Source organism: Candidozyma pseudohaemuli (genome assembly GCF_003013735.1).
Source record: "Candidozyma pseudohaemuli strain B12108 chromosome Unknown scaffold00001, whole genome shotgun sequence".
NCBI classification, from domain to species: domain Eukaryota; kingdom Fungi; phylum Ascomycota; class Pichiomycetes; order Serinales; family Metschnikowiaceae; genus Candidozyma; species Candidozyma pseudohaemuli.
Window position 1 is genome coordinate 412,516 of NW_020194435.1, and position 18,128 is coordinate 430,643.

General features: G+C 47.1%; 8 protein-coding genes and 1 non-coding gene across 9 annotated transcripts; 5 read left to right on the forward strand and 4 right to left on the reverse strand.

Annotated features, from left to right (window-relative positions):
- Nucleotides 1-180: 180 nt before the first annotated feature.
- Nucleotides 181-843, forward strand: C7M61_000177 (uncharacterized protein; the record flags this gene model as incomplete). The annotated part of the gene is made up of 1 exon (XM_024855631.1): nucleotides 181-843. The coding sequence occupies one exon, from the start codon at nucleotides 181-183 to the stop codon at nucleotides 841-843; it is 663 nt and encodes a 220-aa protein (XP_024715230.1).
- A 550-nt stretch (nucleotides 844-1,393) lies between these two features.
- C7M61_000178 (uncharacterized protein) lies at nucleotides 1,394-1,825 on the reverse strand (the record flags this gene model as incomplete). The annotated part of the gene is made up of 1 exon (XM_024855632.1): nucleotides 1,394-1,825. One exon carries the CDS (start codon nucleotides 1,823-1,825, stop codon nucleotides 1,394-1,396), a length of 432 nt encoding a protein of 143 aa, XP_024715231.1.
- A 1,041-nt stretch (nucleotides 1,826-2,866) lies between these two features.
- C7M61_000179 (uncharacterized protein) lies at nucleotides 2,867-3,730 on the forward strand (the record flags this gene model as incomplete). The annotated part of the gene is made up of 1 exon (XM_024855633.1): nucleotides 2,867-3,730. The coding sequence occupies one exon, from the start codon at nucleotides 2,867-2,869 to the stop codon at nucleotides 3,728-3,730; it is 864 nt and encodes a 287-aa protein (XP_024715232.1).
- Nucleotides 3,731-3,831: 101 nt separating this feature from the next.
- NUC2 (Nuc2p) lies at nucleotides 3,832-5,268 on the reverse strand (the record flags this gene model as incomplete). Its single annotated transcript, XM_024855634.1, has 1 exon — nucleotides 3,832-5,268. One exon carries the CDS (start codon nucleotides 5,266-5,268, stop codon nucleotides 3,832-3,834), a length of 1,437 nt encoding a protein of 478 aa, XP_024715233.1.
- An 882-nt stretch (nucleotides 5,269-6,150) lies between these two features.
- Nucleotides 6,151-6,558, reverse strand: C7M61_000181 (uncharacterized protein; the record flags this gene model as incomplete). Its single annotated transcript, XM_024855635.1, has 1 exon — nucleotides 6,151-6,558. The coding sequence occupies one exon, from the start codon at nucleotides 6,556-6,558 to the stop codon at nucleotides 6,151-6,153; it is 408 nt and encodes a 135-aa protein (XP_024715234.1).
- Nucleotides 6,559-7,197: 639 nt separating this feature from the next.
- Nucleotides 7,198-7,269, forward strand: C7M61_000182. The gene has a single exon. It is a non-coding gene; the product is annotated as a tRNA-Trp (tRNA).
- Nucleotides 7,270-7,329: 60 nt separating this feature from the next.
- C7M61_000183 (putative helicase) lies at nucleotides 7,330-14,254 on the forward strand (the record flags this gene model as incomplete). The annotated part of the gene is made up of 2 exons (XM_024855636.1): nucleotides 7,330-11,612; nucleotides 12,055-14,254. The coding sequence occupies 2 exons, from the start codon at nucleotides 7,330-7,332 to the stop codon at nucleotides 14,252-14,254; spliced, it is 6,483 nt and encodes a 2,160-aa protein (XP_024715235.1).
- A 274-nt stretch (nucleotides 14,255-14,528) lies between these two features.
- Nucleotides 14,529-16,241, forward strand: C7M61_000184 (uncharacterized protein; the record flags this gene model as incomplete). Its single annotated transcript, XM_024855637.1, has 1 exon — nucleotides 14,529-16,241. One exon carries the CDS (start codon nucleotides 14,529-14,531, stop codon nucleotides 16,239-16,241), a length of 1,713 nt encoding a protein of 570 aa, XP_024715236.1.
- Nucleotides 16,242-16,286: 45 nt separating this feature from the next.
- C7M61_000185 (anaphase promoting complex subunit 2) lies at nucleotides 16,287-18,008 on the reverse strand (the record flags this gene model as incomplete). Its single annotated transcript, XM_024855638.1, has 1 exon — nucleotides 16,287-18,008. The coding sequence occupies one exon, from the start codon at nucleotides 18,006-18,008 to the stop codon at nucleotides 16,287-16,289; it is 1,722 nt and encodes a 573-aa protein (XP_024715237.1).
- Between the last annotated feature and the right edge of the window lie 120 nt (nucleotides 18,009-18,128).

Genomic DNA, 18,128 nt, shown 5'->3' on the forward strand with positions numbered 1-18,128 from the left:
AAGCCATCCAAATATCACCATTAAAAAATAAAAAATTCACCTCCCTCTTCCACCCGATCTTCCCGTCTCTCAAATGGTAGGCTTCTAGAAAGCCGGTTTCGCAACCGTGGCGGTTCGCACACGACCCCCATACTTCCCCGGATACGTCAATTGTCACCAACTCCAACCACACCTACTACCATGATTAGAAGAATCCCCATCAGATCAATCCAAACCAGCATCAGGGCTTTGGCCAAGAACGACCCATCCACCATTGACCTGTACAAATTGCCCTCCCAGACCTCCATCAACGAGTGGGAGTTCAAGTACGACTTTATCCCCAAGGTCGCTCAACCCAAGATCCCTCCTGTTTCTCCAGAGGCTGTGAAGCAGGACATTGCCCAAAGCAAGAAACAGCAGGTTGAGCAGGAATTGTTCACCAAGGAGCAGAACTCCTCTGTCAAGGTGGAGGCCAACACTGCTGACGTGCTCCATGGTGGTGAGTTTGTTTCCAGTGAGCCAGCCAACCTCAGCCACCTGGGCACCAAGCCTGTGGACGCTTCTCACAAGCAGACCTCTAAGCCAGGCAAGACTGCCAACACAGAGAAGTACGTGCAGAGCTCCACCAACCCTGAAATCAACAAGCCATCTGTGGTGAACTTGGGTGAGAACGAGGTCGACCACAAGGCTAGCACTGTGAACGCCCAGGAGCAGGTTGTGGACGATGTTGAGCACGGACAGCCCAAGAGCCTGAGCCCGGTCAACCCTACCGTGCTTCTCGGTGTTTTGGGTTTGGGTGGTGTTGCCGGCTACTTTGCCTTTGGCACTGGTTCGAAGGACGCCAAGCAGGAGAAGAAGGCTTAAGATAGTGTGAAAGCATGCGAAACGAACGTTCATAGATCAATGCATCCGCGTGAGAGCAAGTGCAATGGATAGTGATAGATATATTCAAAATACAAGAAGATATACGATGCTGTAGAGGAGCTGTTGGGTCAGTTGCGTCTGAAGCATGATATATTGCCGGTTTCATGATGGTTTCTGTTTGTGGAATGACCAAACTTACCGTATAATTGACGATTGGCAGTAATGTGGTTGATATCTTGGTATGTGTTGATTACCCTACAAATGGACTTTTCTTGACTTTCAAACACAACAGATTATGCGTTTGGACGAACAATGGGTTCATTTAACCCCTTTCCGAATTTCAACCAGAATACCCAATAACGAATACTACAAACGCTATTGGCTCTCTTGGTGTCACCTCGATCTTCCCCAGATTTGTGCATAACCTGTGTCCAACGGCAATTGCCACTACACATTTACACAAAGACTTCAAATCTTAGATCAAAAAAAACTACAACTCTGATTGTCTTAATTGTTTAATCCATTAGACCATGCAATGCTATATACATACTTAGTAACGACGAGAGGCCTCCTGGCAAGCTCTCAACTGCTGCAAGTAGAAGTCACACACTTGCATGTTGCCGTTGTTCTCCTCCAAACATCTGGTGAAGGTTCTGGCGTCAGCATCACAGGTTCTACCCTGCTCCTGGTTGTTGTACTGCTGCTGAGCAGCCAAGTCCTGCTGGGGAGCCTCAGCTGGGGCAGAAGAGCCACCGAACATGGAGGTGATTCCAGCACCCAAAGTGTGACCGATGGTCGAACCAACAGCGACACCAGCAGCGGTGGAAGCCATTTGGCCGAAGAGACCTGGGCTCTGAGACTGGCCACGCTGAGGCTGGGAAATGGAGGTTGGCGAGTGAGCTGGAGCAGCAGGGGCAGCAGCGGTGTGAGCAGATCTGGACTGGGATGGTCTGGCTGGAGCGGATCTTCTTTGTCTAGGCATTTTTGGAAGAAATATGAGTTGGTGGTGAAGAGAGCGAAGTGATGAAATATATAGCGTTTTTTAGTGGCGGGACGCGCGCGACATTGTCGTTGTGGAGAACCTTCCAGAACACGTGAGCACGAAAAGAGGAAATAAATGTGGGTGAGATTGGTGCGGTTTGAGAATGGATCAAGGGTACGCCATTGGCATCTGCAGAATAGACCAAGGGGCGTTCTACAGACGGAATTGTACTAGGGTAAGACCAACGTACTGCACATAGATGAAATAACTATTACCGAGAATATGAAGGGGTTTGACCAAAGATTACCGAATAAAAGAATCAGCCTACTTTTAAGACACACTAGCCCAGCATAACCCGAGATTTTTACCTAATTTGAAGCAAAATTGACTCCGTTGACTGGAGGGTTCTGACTGCTGAGGTAAGGTGGTGTACGGGTGTGAACGACATTTTCGCAGCCAAAAGCGTCTTGGTCCCAGGGTCACTCCCAAACCCACATGGGCAAAGCGAGAGAACTTGGCTAAGAGCAGGTCACCGAAAAGGTCTGGAAAGCTCTCCACGTGACTGCACACGTGAGAAGCATCACATGACTCGGCTCAACGGCGGAACATGCACCCCAGAATACCCTATTGTGGGCCCATACGTCACTCTGCGAGGCCAAATTCGCCTCAATTCCATTTCTGATTGATAGAGCTTATTTTGTATCATGTAAAATTCTTCATCTTTTCCAAATAAATTTTCCCATGTGTTTTGTTGTGGCGCAAAGTACGCATTCGTATTCCGAGTCGGCAAAACCGTTGGCTGCAAGCTCGCAGGACTACGTCAGATCTGGCGTTATCCGTATTCTCTTAGGAAACTTAAAAGCCACGGCGGACCGAAACGTATGAAAGATAGGTGACAAATAAATAAAATTCAACGTTTCTTTTTCTCCCACGCTATTTCACCCCAGTGTCACAAATTCAGCAACACATGCGAGTGCGAGCTTATCAGATCGTCGCGAGTACTACAGTTAACTACACCATTTATCCCAACTACCTATACACATGCTTATGTTGAGGGGCCTACGCCAGTCCCTACTACCTGGAATCCGTTTTGCATCTACAGCACTGGAACCCAACTACTATCAGGTTCTCGAACTTCCCCGAAATGCGTCGATTAAAGATATCAAGGCCCAGTTCAGGAAGCTCTCCAAGAAGTACCATCCAGATCTCAATTCCCATTTGAGCGAGGAGGAACGAGAGGAAAACAATAAAAAGTACGTGTTGATGCTGCTGGCGTACGATACGTTGAAGGATGTCAAGGCTAAGAGAGAGTATGACGCCTCTCTCGGACTTCGAAAGAACCACCAATCTCACAGCAATCCGAACCACAGTGACTGGCAGAACAAGTACTACGGCGAGGCCAAGTACTACTCCAAGGGAAAAGCTTCAGGAAGCTATTTTTCCAAGGGATACTCCAGCAAAAGGCATAGGGTGCACAATTTCTATGACGGCTCCGGTGGAGAAAGCACCCAAAGTGCCTTTAACGGAGCACACAAGAACTACGGAGACCGCTACAGCGTTCCCCACTTCAACTACAACGAGCATTTAGCAAAGCACCTCAAGTTCGAGCAGCGCATTATAGAGAAGCTGTTGACTCCAGAGGTGAGGGATGCTATCATTCGACAACTCAAACGCGATGGGGATATCTCCAACGTAAGCGAAGAACTCATTACCAAGCATTTAATGCGCCAGGCCCATGGCAATACCAATCTGGACAAGACGGTTTCACCAAACACCTCGAACCCATACATGTACCAGGGACCTCAGCATGGAGGTTATCACGAGGAGCTGAACTTTGGCAAAACCACAGCCCTTGTCGTTGGCGGGCTTGGCTCCATTTACCTACTATACAACGCCATAGCCTAAGGAAATAGATATTAACAGAAATTGTTACAGGACCGCCCTGTAGCTGGTTCTTTTATATAATGCAGTTTATGGAGGGTTTATGCGGAAGGAATATACTTGGCTTAACGGTCAACCTCACCGAACACCAAGTCCATGGTACCAATGATGGCGACTGCGTCAGCTAACAAGTTACCTCTCGAAATGTGGTCAAACGCTCCCAAGTGCGCAAAACCGGGCGCTCTGATCTTACATCTGTATGGTCTCTCGGAACCGTCCGACACAACGTAAACGGCCATCTCACCCTTTGGTGCCTCAATGGCGGTGTAGGTCTCACCTGGTGGCACGGAGTAACCCTTGGTGAACAACAAGAAGTGGTGGATCAAAGCCTCCATATCCTCCTTCATCAAGTCTCTAGGTGGTGGAGAAATCTTGTAGTCCTCGACCTTGACTGGGCCCTCGGGCATTTCGTTACAGCACTGCTCAATGATTCTCAAACTCTGTCTGAACTCGGCCATTCTGATCAAGTAACGGTCGAAACAGTCACCGTTGATACCGACTGGAACATCAAAGTCAACCAAGTCGTAGGCGTCGTAAGGCTGGGACTTTCTGACATCGAATGGGATACCAGAACCTCTAAGCATAGGACCGGACAAGGAGTAGTTCATGGCGTCCTCAGCGGTAACCACACCAACATCCTTGGTTCTGGCGTGCCAGATACGGTTGTCAGTGACCAATTCCTCGACTTCATCGATTCTGTCACCGAACTGGGTGGCCCACATGTAAATGTCATCCAACAAACCAGAAGGCAAGTCCTGAGCCACACCACCAGGTCTGACGTAGGCAGCGTGCAATCTAGCACCGGAGACTCTCTCGTAGAACTCCATCAACTTCTCTCTCTCCTCGAAACCCCACAAGAAAGGGGTCAAACCACCGACATCCATAATATGCGACAAGACAGACATACAGTGGTTCAAGATTCTGGTGATCTCGCCAAACAAGGTTCTGACGTACTTACCTCTCAAAGGCACCTCGACGTTCAACAACTTCTCGACGGCAAGAGCGAAAACCAACTCGTTGGTCATCATGGAAACGTAATCCAAACGGTCAAAGTATGGCAAAGCTTGCATGTATGTCTTGGACTCTATCAACTTCTCAGTACCTCTGTGAAGCAAACCGACGTGGGGGTCGGCTCTAACAATCTCCTCACCGTGCAACTCCAAAATCAAACGCAACACACCGTGAGCAGCGGGGTGCTGGGGACCGAAGTTGATGGTGAAATGTCTGATCTTGGTGTTCTGTTTCTCAACCTTTGTGGGGTCATCGTCTCTGCCCCAAGTCATGTCAACCTCGTCCATAGCCTCCGAAAACGTGGTTTTGCCGAAAATGGCGCCGTCTGGAGTGACTCGCTGGGCCTGCTTACCCAAGGCGTTTGTGTAGGGCTTGACTGGTTCTTCATTGGCTGCTGCTCTCAATGGAGCAACGTTGGAGAAAAGCCTGGAGGCCGAGGCCAATCTCACGGACCTGCTGGCAACCCGGGCCAAAGTGGGGATAGGAAGCATTCTGGGCTGTATATATGGGGAACTGAGTTGAAGAGGTTCACAGCTGCTTGGTTTTTTTTGGTGATCTTTTCGTGCGTAAGTACTTAGAAAAAGCCGGATGGTCATTGGATGGAAAACACCCGTACACCGCCAATTAGACAGATGGTGTTTTTGGAGGGAAGAAAGGAGGAAAAAGTTGGTGGAGGGAAGGGAGGGGTGAAATGAGTGCTTCTTGCGTTTTGACTGTTTTGCAGTGAAGATTTTGGTATTCTTTGTACTATGGAACTGGTGCTTCGGAGTCGGACTGCGATTGGGTGCAAATCCGTTCAATGAGGCTTACGACTTGAGGTGGACAGTTTAGAGGACATAAAATTAGGTCTGCTTTTGTCAAGCTTCAAAAGATTAGTCAGAGCTGCTGAATTTGTATTTATTGTGACAGCGCTCTGTGGAAAGTGTAAAATGGCAAATAACGAAACTCAATAGTACATCGTGAAAGTACGCTAATATTTGTTAACCAGAAGAGTCAATTGACCTTCAATCCTATAACGATGGATGTGTTTTCAACGTAGGTTGGTGTTTTCTGCACTTTAGAAATGCCAATTCATGTTGCACCAGTGTTTGACCGCAAGACAGCGTAGTATTTTCACCAATCAAGCAGATTTCCAATGCTTCACATATTAAGAAAATGGGTGGACATTTAGAAAGTGACTGAACATGAAAAGCAACTACCTCGTTTCTCCAAGGATTAACACTCAGTGAGTACAAATCAACAATTGAACTTTAAAAGTGCCCAAAGTGCTTTCAATTGAAAAGCACCTTCGATTTCCAGTGAGAGCTACAATTTTGAATCTTGATGTTTATTACTCCGAGGAGGATACCATATCTTAAGCTATTCAAGTAGCCTTACATCAAGGCAAGCGCAAGAAGACCGGCTAAACCACCAGCCGCATAGTAGCTTGGGTGAGTTCCAGCCATGTTGTCTGAAGTGGAGCTTGAGGCTATAGGACGCGATCCATTCAGAACGTTGGTCCCGGAATTAGTCCCATTTCCGATGGGTACATACAGATAAGATCCCGTCTCATAAGATCTCGTCGTGGGAGTGTAAAACAACTCCGGATCGTACTTTGGGAGCTTCAGCTCGGTGAGGTACTTGGTGCCAATGCTGTACACCTCCGCAATGTAGGTGTACCAGAAGAAATAGTCCATCAGGGCCTGGGCAGACACAGCCGTGTACGGAAGGTTGGTGTACTCAGACAAAAACGACAGCATAGTATACTTACTGTCAAGCGACTGAACATCCTGAGAAATCATAGTCGAGACGCTGGGCTCGACAGTGACTTGGGGGAGGCCGTTGTAGGCTGCCAGGACGGCTGCAAAAAACCAAAGGAAGACGAGGCTTTGCTGCATTTTCAGAAAAGTGATCAAGAAAAATTTTGACGGGAAACAATGCAAGCTTTTATAGTCCGCCTTTGACTGCTGCGGCGATTTTCCAATTATACGACTTTGGAAGACGCATGTACTCTGCGTTCGAATTCTTGAAACAGCCTCACTTAACCGAGGAGAGTGCTTTAGTGAGATGAGATGCTGCTCGAGACAAATGGTTATTTTATTTCAGGACTTTGATTCCAAAGGTTTCAGTGGAATTTGAAAAATGAGTTCCGTGAGTCACGAAAATTTGCCCATTGTTTCATGGTTACGTTGACGGCGATGGCGACAGCCGCGTCCCAATCCGGCTGTTTAATTTCTTAGTCTCTTGAAATTTGAGGCGTCCGGAAGGGGAAGCAAAAAATGGTCTAAAAACGACAAAAACCAGACACCTTAAAATTTGGACTTTTAGTGTTACGGTGGTGCAAGTTTGAAAGAAATAGCATAAGTGTGTCAAAAGTTAGTGCGCTCTAAAACTAGTCTCAAAGTTCATGTAAAGGCCGCATTGCAGGAATGCATAATAGCGATGCGGTGGCTCAATGGCAGAGCTTTTGATTCCAAATCAAAGGGTTGCAGGTTCGATTCCTGTCCGTGTCAAGCTTCTTTTTTTCAACATCATCTCCACCTTTTCACTCGAACGTCATTCATTTTTGCCCAATGGCCAAGAAGAAAGCAACGCCGCCTCCGCCCGAGCCCAAAGGCAAGAAGAACCAAAAGGGAAAAGCCGTTGAGCCTCCTCCAGTTAAGGGAAAGAAGGGCAAGAGCAGCACCCCAGAAGTCACCACTGAAGATCCCCAAAAACCCCAGCGTGGGTTGGCCATTGGTGACAATTTCGGCTGGACGGGAAAGCTCCCGGCAACTTTACTCTTTGAGTTTGCCCAGAAGCAAAAATGGAACAAGGTCATCATGGACATGAAGAAAACACCCAAAGGCTTCATAGGTATAGCCAACCTCAGCTGGGAGAACCCCAAGACCAAAGAGGTCATCCACGTTAGAATGATGCCTGATACCCTGATACTCCCACCTCGAGAGACCACCAACGAAGCCAGACATTTTGCAGCCACTTATGCCATGCACAGAATCAACTACGTGAAAAACCTACGAATGGTGCTTCCTATCATTTTCAGAGACTACTGGCTGGACTTGGAGAAACAGAGGCAGGAGATCCTCAAGAAAAGCAAAGCTGAGCACGATAGAATATACAATGCCAATCCGTTCCAGGTCGTTTTGGACGATAAGGCTAATGCTGAAAAGAAGGCTAAAGAGAGGGAAGCCAAGGCGAACAGCGAGGCCAAGATCAATGCACCAAAAGCCAGTATTTCAATCGGCACACCGAAAGTTTCAAAGGACAAGAAGCAAGAGAATCGTATCAGCAAACCTCGTCTGACAGTCAATCTTCCTAGTTTCCCTCGAAAGGCATGGGAAAATGCCCCATTCATAGACTTCCCGATAGATGTCAGGACATCGGTCGAAAGGCAGATCAGGGATCATATTTCGTGGGTGGAGGACGAAGAGGATGCACTGGAAAGCGATAAGCTCAGGCTGCAATGGAAATCTGACCTCACTGGTTTAGGATTCAGACAAAGTCATGTGGATGAGGCCCTTTCGTACACACATTCATTTACAGATGCTTTGGAGTGGCTATTGTTTCACATTCCTGACGACGACTTACCTGTCTTCTTCGCCAAGAGAGACGAGGACTCCAGTGTTTCCCTTAAGATATCCAAGGATATCCAGACCGAATATGTCCTTCAGAGACTAGCTCAGTCGGGTTGCGACAAGGACGAAATTTTGGAGACGTACCAGGAATGTGAGGGCAATGAAGTTGAAACAGCGATACGTTTATGCTACAATAGCATCGAGTATTCCTCAGACGCTGCTCCAGATCCAAAGGCTTTGTCCACTTGGGTAGAAGAGCTCGAGAGTATTGACATGATAGGCTCCAACGAGGTCAAATTTGCAGACCAGGAGAAAAGGACCGTCACACTCAGCCTCAACGTTGAGGGAGTGGAACAAGGCATGCTTCTGGTGAAACTCTTTATGCCTGAGGCCTATCCTAATGCACTTCCAGGTGTGCAAATCGTCATCAACAATCTGTCGTTTAAGTTGGCCAATTACATCAAATTGGCAATCGTTCGCCAGCTCCTTGGACATGTCCTCGAAGGAAGACTCCTAGGTGAATGCTTTATTTATTTCATGATAGAGTGGCTTGAGTCTAATATCGGGAAAGTGATACAAAACCCGGGGCCATTGAGTGCCACCTCAGCTGCACAGGCTACAGGTGAAAGCCTGTTAAGCCAGAAGAAGAAAAAGAAGAGATTCTCGAACCGAGAGCAGCTTGTTCTTACTGAGGACGATCTCAAGGAAATCCAAAATGCGTATCAGAAGAAATCAACGCTGGCTGAACTCAAGCGATCAATTGGTGATCGTTCCAAGCTTCCAGCTTGGCAGAAGAAGGATCAATTAGTGGAAGTCATCAATTCTAATAAGGTTACTTTGGTCACTGGTGAGACTGGTTCGGGTAAAAGTACTCAGATTGTTCAATTTATTCTCGACGACTTGAGCGCTAAGGGTAATTTCAAGAGCACGATTATTTGTACTCAGCCCAGAAGAATTTCTACCATCGGTTTAGCTGACAGAATTTCAGAGGAACGGATTCTGACAGTGGGAAAAGAAGTGGGATTTGTGATTCGTGGAGAAAACAAGACTTGCAAAACGACCCGTCTTCTGTTTGTCACCACAGGTGTTCTTTTGAGAATGCTCCAGTCATTTTTGTCAAATGATAAGGGCAGTGAAACTTCCATTTTTGACAGACTTGAGTATATCTTCATTGATGAGGTGCACGAGAGATCTGTTGACAGTGACTTCCTTCTCATCATTTTGAAAAGAATCATGAACAAATTCCCCAACTTGAAGATTGTGCTCATGTCGGCCACGATCAACACCGAATCGTTTATGAAGTTTTTCCCAACCAAGGTGAACCATATTCATATTGAGGGTAGAACATTTCCAATTGAGGACCACTATCTTGATGCTGTACTCAGCGACCTAGATTATAGTGTCACAAATTACTATGGTGAGGTGATCAAGCCCAAGGCCGACTCTCACTACTTCAAGACAGGCACGGCCAACTATGACCTTGTTGCAAAACTCAGTGTCATGGTTGATAGGAGATTAATGGATGAGAGAAACACTGGCTCCATCTTGATCTTTTTGCCCGGTATTATGGAGATCAACAAGTGTATCAGAAAGATCGAGGACGAATTTAACTCAAAGGGTTTGGACTGTTGGTGTCTTCCTCTCCACTCGACGCTTTCATCCAAGGACCAAACCAGAGTGTTCAAAAAAGCACCAAACGGAAAACGGAAGATCGTGGTTTCCACGAATATTGCCGAAACGTCCATCACCATTCCCGATTGTGTTGTTGTCATCGATAGTGGTCGCTCTAAAAGTGTCTTCTTTGATCCCCAGGCTAACGTTTCCAAGCTTGTGGAAAGCTGGTGCTCCCGAGCTGAAATGTCTCAGAGAAGAGGTCGTTCTGGTCGTATCCAAAACGGTACATGCTACCATTTGTACACCAAAGACACTTTTGATCTGGTGCTAGCACAGCCAGTTCCTGAGATCAAGAGGGTCAGATTGGACAACTTGTACTTGGTTGTAAAGGCCATGGGGATCAAGAAAGTTGACGAATTTTTGAACAGTGGTCTTGATCCTCCTGATGTTCTGGCCATTAAAAAGACCAGGGCCATGTTGGAGGAGATTGGAGCTTTGCAGATCGCTGGAACCAACGAAACATTGACTCATTTGGGTAAGTATCTTTCGTTTGTTCCTACGGACTTGCAGCTGGGTAAGATCTTGATCCTTGGATGCATCTTCTCATGTGTGGAAATCTGTCTTACTCTTGCAGCTGTAAGCTCTACTGGAAGTCCTTTTATCAACAGCATTGAGAAGGGAGACGAAATCAGACAAGCAAAGGCTAGAATCGGCAGAAACCAGGGTGACTTTATAGCGTCAGCTTTGGCGTACCACGAGTATGCTGACCTTCAGGGCAACGACAAAAAGAAGTACATTGCTGCCAACAACTTGTCTTACATGACTTTGCAGGATATCCAGTCGAACAGAACGCAGTACTTGCTGACTTTGAAAGAGATTGGTTTTCTTCCGTTCAACTACCAGAAGGACAAGCCAGAAGGTAAGTTTTTGAACAGAAATAGCGAGAACTTTGACATTGTGAGGGCCATCATCACAGGATCCTACACCCCACAACTTTCAAGGGTGCAGCTTCCAGACCCCAAATTTGCACAGACATTAGCGGGAGCTGTCGAGATTGACCCTGATGCCAAAAAGACAAAGTTCTGGATAAGAAACGAGAAGTACATCGAAGAAACAACTACAGGAGGAGAGGTGAAAGAATTGCCTGCTTCAAGAGTTTTCATTCACCCGTCGTCGGTGCTTTTCTCCAATTCAGCGACTGGTGCTTCTATTCCTAATCTTGAGGACCTTACGCTTGAGGACGGATCGATCGACATGCAAAAAGCCAGAGAGCAGTTTGACATGACTCCGTCAGTTCAACTGTCGAGCCGGTCGGTGCACAAATCGCCCTTTGTCGTTTACAATTCTTCAAACTACACCTCCAAGCATTACCTTAGGGAAATTACTCCCACAAGCACAATCACGGCGTTGCTTTTCGGTGGTGACATCTCCTATGACATCAGCAGTCTGGCATCTGCTTCCAGAAAGTGTCCTGGCATTATTCTCGATCGCTGGCAACCCATCAGAACCTGGTGTAAGAACGGTGTTTTGATCAAGCGTTTGAGACTTCTTTTGGATAAAGTGATTGATAACAAACTCTCCAACCCCCTGTTTGAGCAGCAACGGAATGCCGACGAGGAAATCATAGATGTGGTACGGAAAGTGCTCACGGTGGATACCAGACAAAGGTAGCCCCAACATAGAAAACGTATAGATTATAATTAGCAAGATTAATCTAATAACCTAGAAATTTTCTTTTCTGAAAAATGTTTAAATCAAAGTACTCAAGGGGAAATGCCTCGAGGTAAGACACTTGCGACGTTATGCCATATAAGCGAGTCGCAGATTTTGCAACCGATGCTCATAACATTTACCGCGTAGCTTAGAAGCACAAGATCGAGCACCACACAAGATATTCACAGCGTTCAAAATAAAACGGAATAAAATTCACGTCAAGTTATTACCAGAAGTCAAAATCGTATAGTTTTATTTCTGGGTGGCATCACGTGAAGTTACAGATAGTGTGCGTCTTATCGTGCTTACTAACGGTTAGCTGCACGATGCTTTACAGCAGCAAAAGCTTGCTTTGAAGTTTTCTCACCAACACTTTATTTTTCTTCAAATGGCAAGCAAATTGAGCTCAACTCGGGAAGAGGAGCAAGGTCTCCTCTCCAGTTCAAATAACTACGACAGCACAAACGAGATCGTCAAGTCCGATCTGGATCCAGAGTCTATAGACCCTGATCTCGAAGATCTACCGAAGGAAGTCCGAGAAACGGTCCCACTCACAGATGACCCGAGTATTCCTGTTTTGACCTTTCGTTACTTTGTTCTCCTGACAATCTTCATCGTTCCAGGTGCGTTCATAGATACTATCAACTCGTTTCGGACTACATCGGCGGTCTACTCCATCTTTTTCGTTCAGATCGCTTCACATTGGGCCGGTAAGTGGATGGCTAAAGCATTGCCCAGGAGAGATGTCAGAATTGGGTCATTCTCCTTTTCACTAAATCCCGGCCCGTGGTCTATCAAGGAAACTGCATTGGTCACCATCACAGCCAAATCTGGCGCTACAGGTAATTTGGCCACAAACGCTTTAGCTCTATCTGAGCTCTTTTTCCATAAAGAGGTACCAATGACCGCTGCCATGCCGTTTATGTGGGCCATTGTCTTTATTGGGTACTCGTACGCAGCCATAGCGAAAAGAGTGGTGAGCTATGATCCCAGATTTCCCTGGCCCCAAACACTAATGCAGACAGCGCTTCTACAGAGTCAAGACAAGGCCGACAATAGAAACAATACCAAGAGAATGAAGGTGTTCTTTTGGTGCGCTGGGTCTCTCTGTGTTTGGCAGATGTTTCCAGAATACCTCTTTCCAATGACCTCCTCATTGGCCATTCTTTGCTGGGCTGCTCCTCACGACCATATTCTCAATTTCATTGGCTCAGGTATGGGCGGAATGGGATTCCTTAACTTCACTCTCGACTGGGCCAATGTGACATCGGAGGTTATGTTGTACCCATACTGGGTCCAGGTGGTTCAGTTCATAGCATTTATTTGCGGAGCATGGGTTCTTTTACCGCTTGCAAAATGGTCTAGCTTGTTCACTTTTAAGCATGGTCTCATGTCCAACCGCCTTTTCACTTTGGATGGTGACTTATATCCCACTGAGAAGTTAATGACTCCAAATGGCGGATTCAACCAGACTGCCTACGAGTATTATGGACCAGTGAACCTCGGCGCTCAAAGAGCTTGGAATATGTTTTTCGATTACGGCGCCTACGTGTCAGGCGTTGTATGGGTTGTTGTTTTTGGATGGTCACGGTTACGTTCCTCAATTCGTCTGGGGGGAGTCTTTCGTGATCGCCTTAACAAACTTCACGCTGCATACGAAGAAGTACCTGTCTCTTGGTACGTCATTTTATTCATCATTTCCATTGCATCATTACTCCATGTTGCTGCTTCTGGCTATATGTTCATGCCATTCTGGACCTGTGTCATTGCACTCATTATCGGCTCCATCATCGTCACTCCACTCATGTGGCTCTATGCGCTTTCGAACTTTCAGCTTCCGATTGGTACGTTCAACGAGCTCTTTTATGGATATTTGGTTCAGGATTTGCCGCTGAAACACCCAGCGGGAGCAGCCTTCTTTGGTTGCGTAGCAGGAAATGCTTGGTACAGATCACAATTCCATCTAGAGCTGATGAAGCTTGGTTTCTACAACCACATTCCACCAAAGTACGTTTTCTTATCACAAATTTACGGCGAGCTCATTGGGGTCCCCATCAACTACTTCAGTCTTCGTTGGGTACTTGCATCGAAGTGGGACTACCTTGTGGGAAAGCTTACTGATCCGTTGCACCAATGGACAGCACAGACTGTGATTACCTATCACACCAATGCGATTCAGTATGTGATTCTCGGTCCTCGCCGTCTTTTCGCCAATTATCCGCTTTTACCATTGGGCTTTCTTGTGGGGCTTATAGCTCCAATAATAGTGTTTTTGCTCCACAGGAAATACCCTAACAGCATATTCAAATTCCAGCTTTGGAACACCACGGTTTTCTTTTCGACCATGAGCCATTTCTACGGCAATTTGTCCACTGGCTACCTCTCCAAATTCATGGGAGGTACTGTGACCATGTTTTACGCTTACAGATACAAGCACAATGTCTGGAAGACGTACAATTATGTTGTTGCAGCCGCTCTAGACACAGGCTTCAATTTGGCAGTCACCATAATCTTTATCATACTTTCCCTCGGTATCTCTGCTCCCGTCTGGTATGGAAATAATCCAGACAGTGTGGAGCGGTGCTTTGCATTATAATCAGTGAGGGAGCCAATAGACGACTTAACGCTTAATACACATTTGCTCGTATACTCACAAGAGCGCACAAATAAATTAATCGGAACAGATATTTAAAACAATCAATTGAAAAATAAGAAATAAAAAGAAAATGTCCACGATTCTCTTCACCCAGATATGGGGCTCTCGGTGTAGTACTAAACACACCCGTGCACCATCAACATATCAACTACCTCTACTTCTCACACCTACAATCAACCACAACTACGGTTCTAATTCACACAATCCAAACAATATGAGTCAGCCTCCGGCACAAGGTAACCCACAACAGGGCACCAATGGCGGACCGGGTCAGCAAATTCTGCCAGCCCAGGCGACCAAGCTTCTTGCAGTACTCAAGGAGCAGTTGGAGAAGGCGAAAACCTCCACAGACCAGGCCACCCAACAAGCCTGTTACAGACAAGCGGAGCGGATCAGGCAAGTTCTTATGAACTACCAGAGACAGCAAAGACGTGGACAAGAGCAGGGTCAGAATGCTGGAACTTCAGCTCAAGGTGGTCAAGGTCAGGCTGGTGCAGGTGGCGCCAATTTTGCTGGAAACGCTCAGATGGGCCAGCAGAGACCTCAGGGGCAAACACATCCTCAAGCCCAAGCATCAGGTTTGGGCCAAAACCAGCAAGCCCAGCAAGCGGCGGGTCAGCAAATAAGACCACAAGGAAACGCTGGACTGCCACCAGTAGCAGCTGCAGGCGCACAGGGTGCTAGACCTGGAACTATTCCAAGCTCACAGGTCACTCCAGAAAGATACCAACAGGTGAGACAGCGTATTCTGGAGGTCGAGAGGAAGATTCAGTCGTTGGAGGCGGAGAAGAGAGGCGACTTACCCGCAGAGAAGCGGGCACAGATTGATAACCAGCTCACGGAGTGGAGAAACAAGTACGCACAGTTTCAGAAGTTTGCCAACATTATCAGGTCTCAGTTGGTGGAGCAAGCTCGCAACGCTTCCAACCAAGGAGCTGCCAGTACCGGAAACCTCGGTACAGCTGGTACACCTGCTGCTTCCAACGCAGGCTTGAATCTCCAGGGTCTGGCATCGAGCCCTAGCGTACCAAGTGCCGCTGCTGCTGCCGCTGCTGCACAAAATTCGGCCCAGAGAGCGTCCGTAACTCAACCTGCTATGGGAGCTGCTGGATCACCCCCACTCAACAGAGCTGGATCTCCCGGTTCAGTGGGCAAGGCAACAAGTGGCTCGCCAGTACCTGTGCCAGGTGCTACACCAGGTGCTCCTGGTGGACCCAATGCTCAAGGTGTAGCATCCGGAGCAGGAACCCCAGCTCCTCAGAATGCGGCTGCTGCTGCAAATGCAAAGGGTAGAAGTACCTCCCCCCAACCATCCTCAAAAGAGCCAAGCGTGCCTGGCGTCAACTTATCTGGTATCACCAAACCAAGTGTGCCTTCCATGCCCATCTCCAATACCATCAACGTCAAGCCTCCAGCTCCAGTTACACTCAAACCTGGCGCTAACAATGTGCGTCCTACATTGACCGGTGGTGGTGCTTCTGGTTTGGGCCAGATTATGGGTACTCCAGCTGTTATGAGAATGCCTACGTACGACATGGCCACCACCTCTGCAGCTGCTCTCACTGATAACGGCGGCAGGGTTTTGACTAAAAGAAAATTGAGCGAGCTCATCAACACCATTGGTGCCGACGAGGGTGATGGTAGAACAACTATTGACGGAGATGTGGAGGAGCTACTCTTGGATCTTGCAGATGAATTTGTCTCTTCTGTGACCACGTTCGCATGCCGCTTGGCCAAACACAGAAAGACAGACTCTGTTGATGTGAGAGATGTTCAACTACACCTTGAGCGTAACTGGAACATTCGTATACCCGGTTATGCCATGGACGAGATTAGAAGCATGAGAAAGTGGCAACCCAGCTCCTCTTACAACCAAAAGGTTTCTGGTGTGGAGATTGCCAAGGCTATTAACGGAAACATGAACTAAACCCAGTGTATTTGTTCGACTTTGTATTTTTAAGCTATATATTACCTATTCTATTACCTTGTAAACCCCGTTCTTGTTGCTGAGAATTGATGCATCCACCCAGAATTTGAGTGCTTGCGATGCAACGTATTCCGAAAGACCCGTTGTCAATATGACAGTTGGGAGAGAAAGACCATCCTGCTCCTCGTCGAATATTTCAATAACTGTTGCCTGAGCAGGGGTGACCGTGAAGCTTTTCAAAACACCGTCAAATTCGAGGTCCAAAGACACCGTTCCCATAGAGGGAAGAAGTTCGAGATCTCTGCCTGGCTTAGCGTTGATGAAGCCCTCGGTGAACTGCTTGAATCTGTCTTCAATGGGTACATTGAACTTTTGCTCGTTCTCCATCTTTTGCTCGATCGATGGCCAGTACATCTTGGAAAGTATTGTAAGCTCCATTCCAGCTCCCCCAAGCTGAGAGTTGAGGTTATTGCTATCATGAACATCCTTGATCATCACATCCAAGGAGGAAAACTCGTTGGAGCCGAACCTGGCCTTGAGAAGTCTAGTGATGTCATCAATATCCTCGAGACTGTACTTGTCCCATTGGAGAAGCCTGTTGCCGAATATACCAGTAAGCTCCTCAGTGAAAACCGAAGCCAGATCATAGATTGACACCAATGCCTCCAAGACATCGGAGATCTTACCCCTACGGAAATCGGGCAATGCGTCGATAGGATCAGGGTTCCATTTGAGATCTGTCAAGTCGTCGATGGGTGCAGCTGATGGAGGTTCATTGATTTGAAGTTCCTGAGCCAACTCAACCAATGGGTTCGTATCTGGATTGAGGTCAAGCATGCCGTTGACAACCTGTTGCACCAAATCTGAACGAGTGCTCAAGTATTGCCTAATTGGACGGACCACCTTGTCAAGTAAGACACCTGTTGGATCGATCATAAGGAAGGCTTTAATTGTTTTGGTGTACACAATGATCACATCGGTGGTATTCGTTCCCAGGTGAAGTAGTCTCTGACTACAATCATCAATAAAGACATCCACAATCTTTGCACGATGGTGAGCCAAAGACTGAAAGCGGTCTACGTCCAAGGCCAAGCATTCACGAAGTTCCTGGAGTGCCACTATACTTTCAGGGAATTGCGTCACCATATCGAATATCTCCTTGATTCGGAGCAGCACAAGCTCGTCTCGAGCGATCTGGACGAGATCGCTACTCGAAGCACATGCATACTTGGATCCACATCCAAGGGAAAAGGAAGGGTAGAGCTCGAGCCGTAGCCATTTTTCAAGGTCATGAAGAACTGGGGTGTTCCACTGACCGAGACACACCTCAGTCAAGTGGCTACAAATCTTCTCAACAGTGACCTTGACAACAATTTGACGTAGGGTGGCATCCATTCCAATGGACGAAAGTGTCTTTAATTGTAGCGAGAGGCCCTCGAAAAGCGAATCTCTAACATGTTGTTCGAGCTGATCCAACAAGTGCTGTTGCAGAAGATATTTGATGAACAACGAATACAAGCCACGCAAAAAGGAATCATTAGCCAAATTGGACAACTTCATATGCGAAAGCTGTTTGGCGTAGAAAGAGCGGAGTTGCCAGACAGCCTCCAATGCAGTGAATAGATCCAGATCTTTGGGAAGCCTGTCCTCAAGATCGAGCCGAATTGAGTTGATCCACAACTTCATGAAATCAAGCTGCTGGGGCTGTGTTCGTAGGCACCGTTTGGCTGCTACCTTAGTTCTCGGCAGTGGTTCAGCATAGCTCATTTCGATACTGTTGTGTTGTTTTGGTTGGAGCCAATGTAGGAGCTGATCAAGGTCATTTTCCAAATCTTGGTGCAGTTCGGGATTCACATCTTTTAGTGTTTGCAGGGGAAAGATGGACGC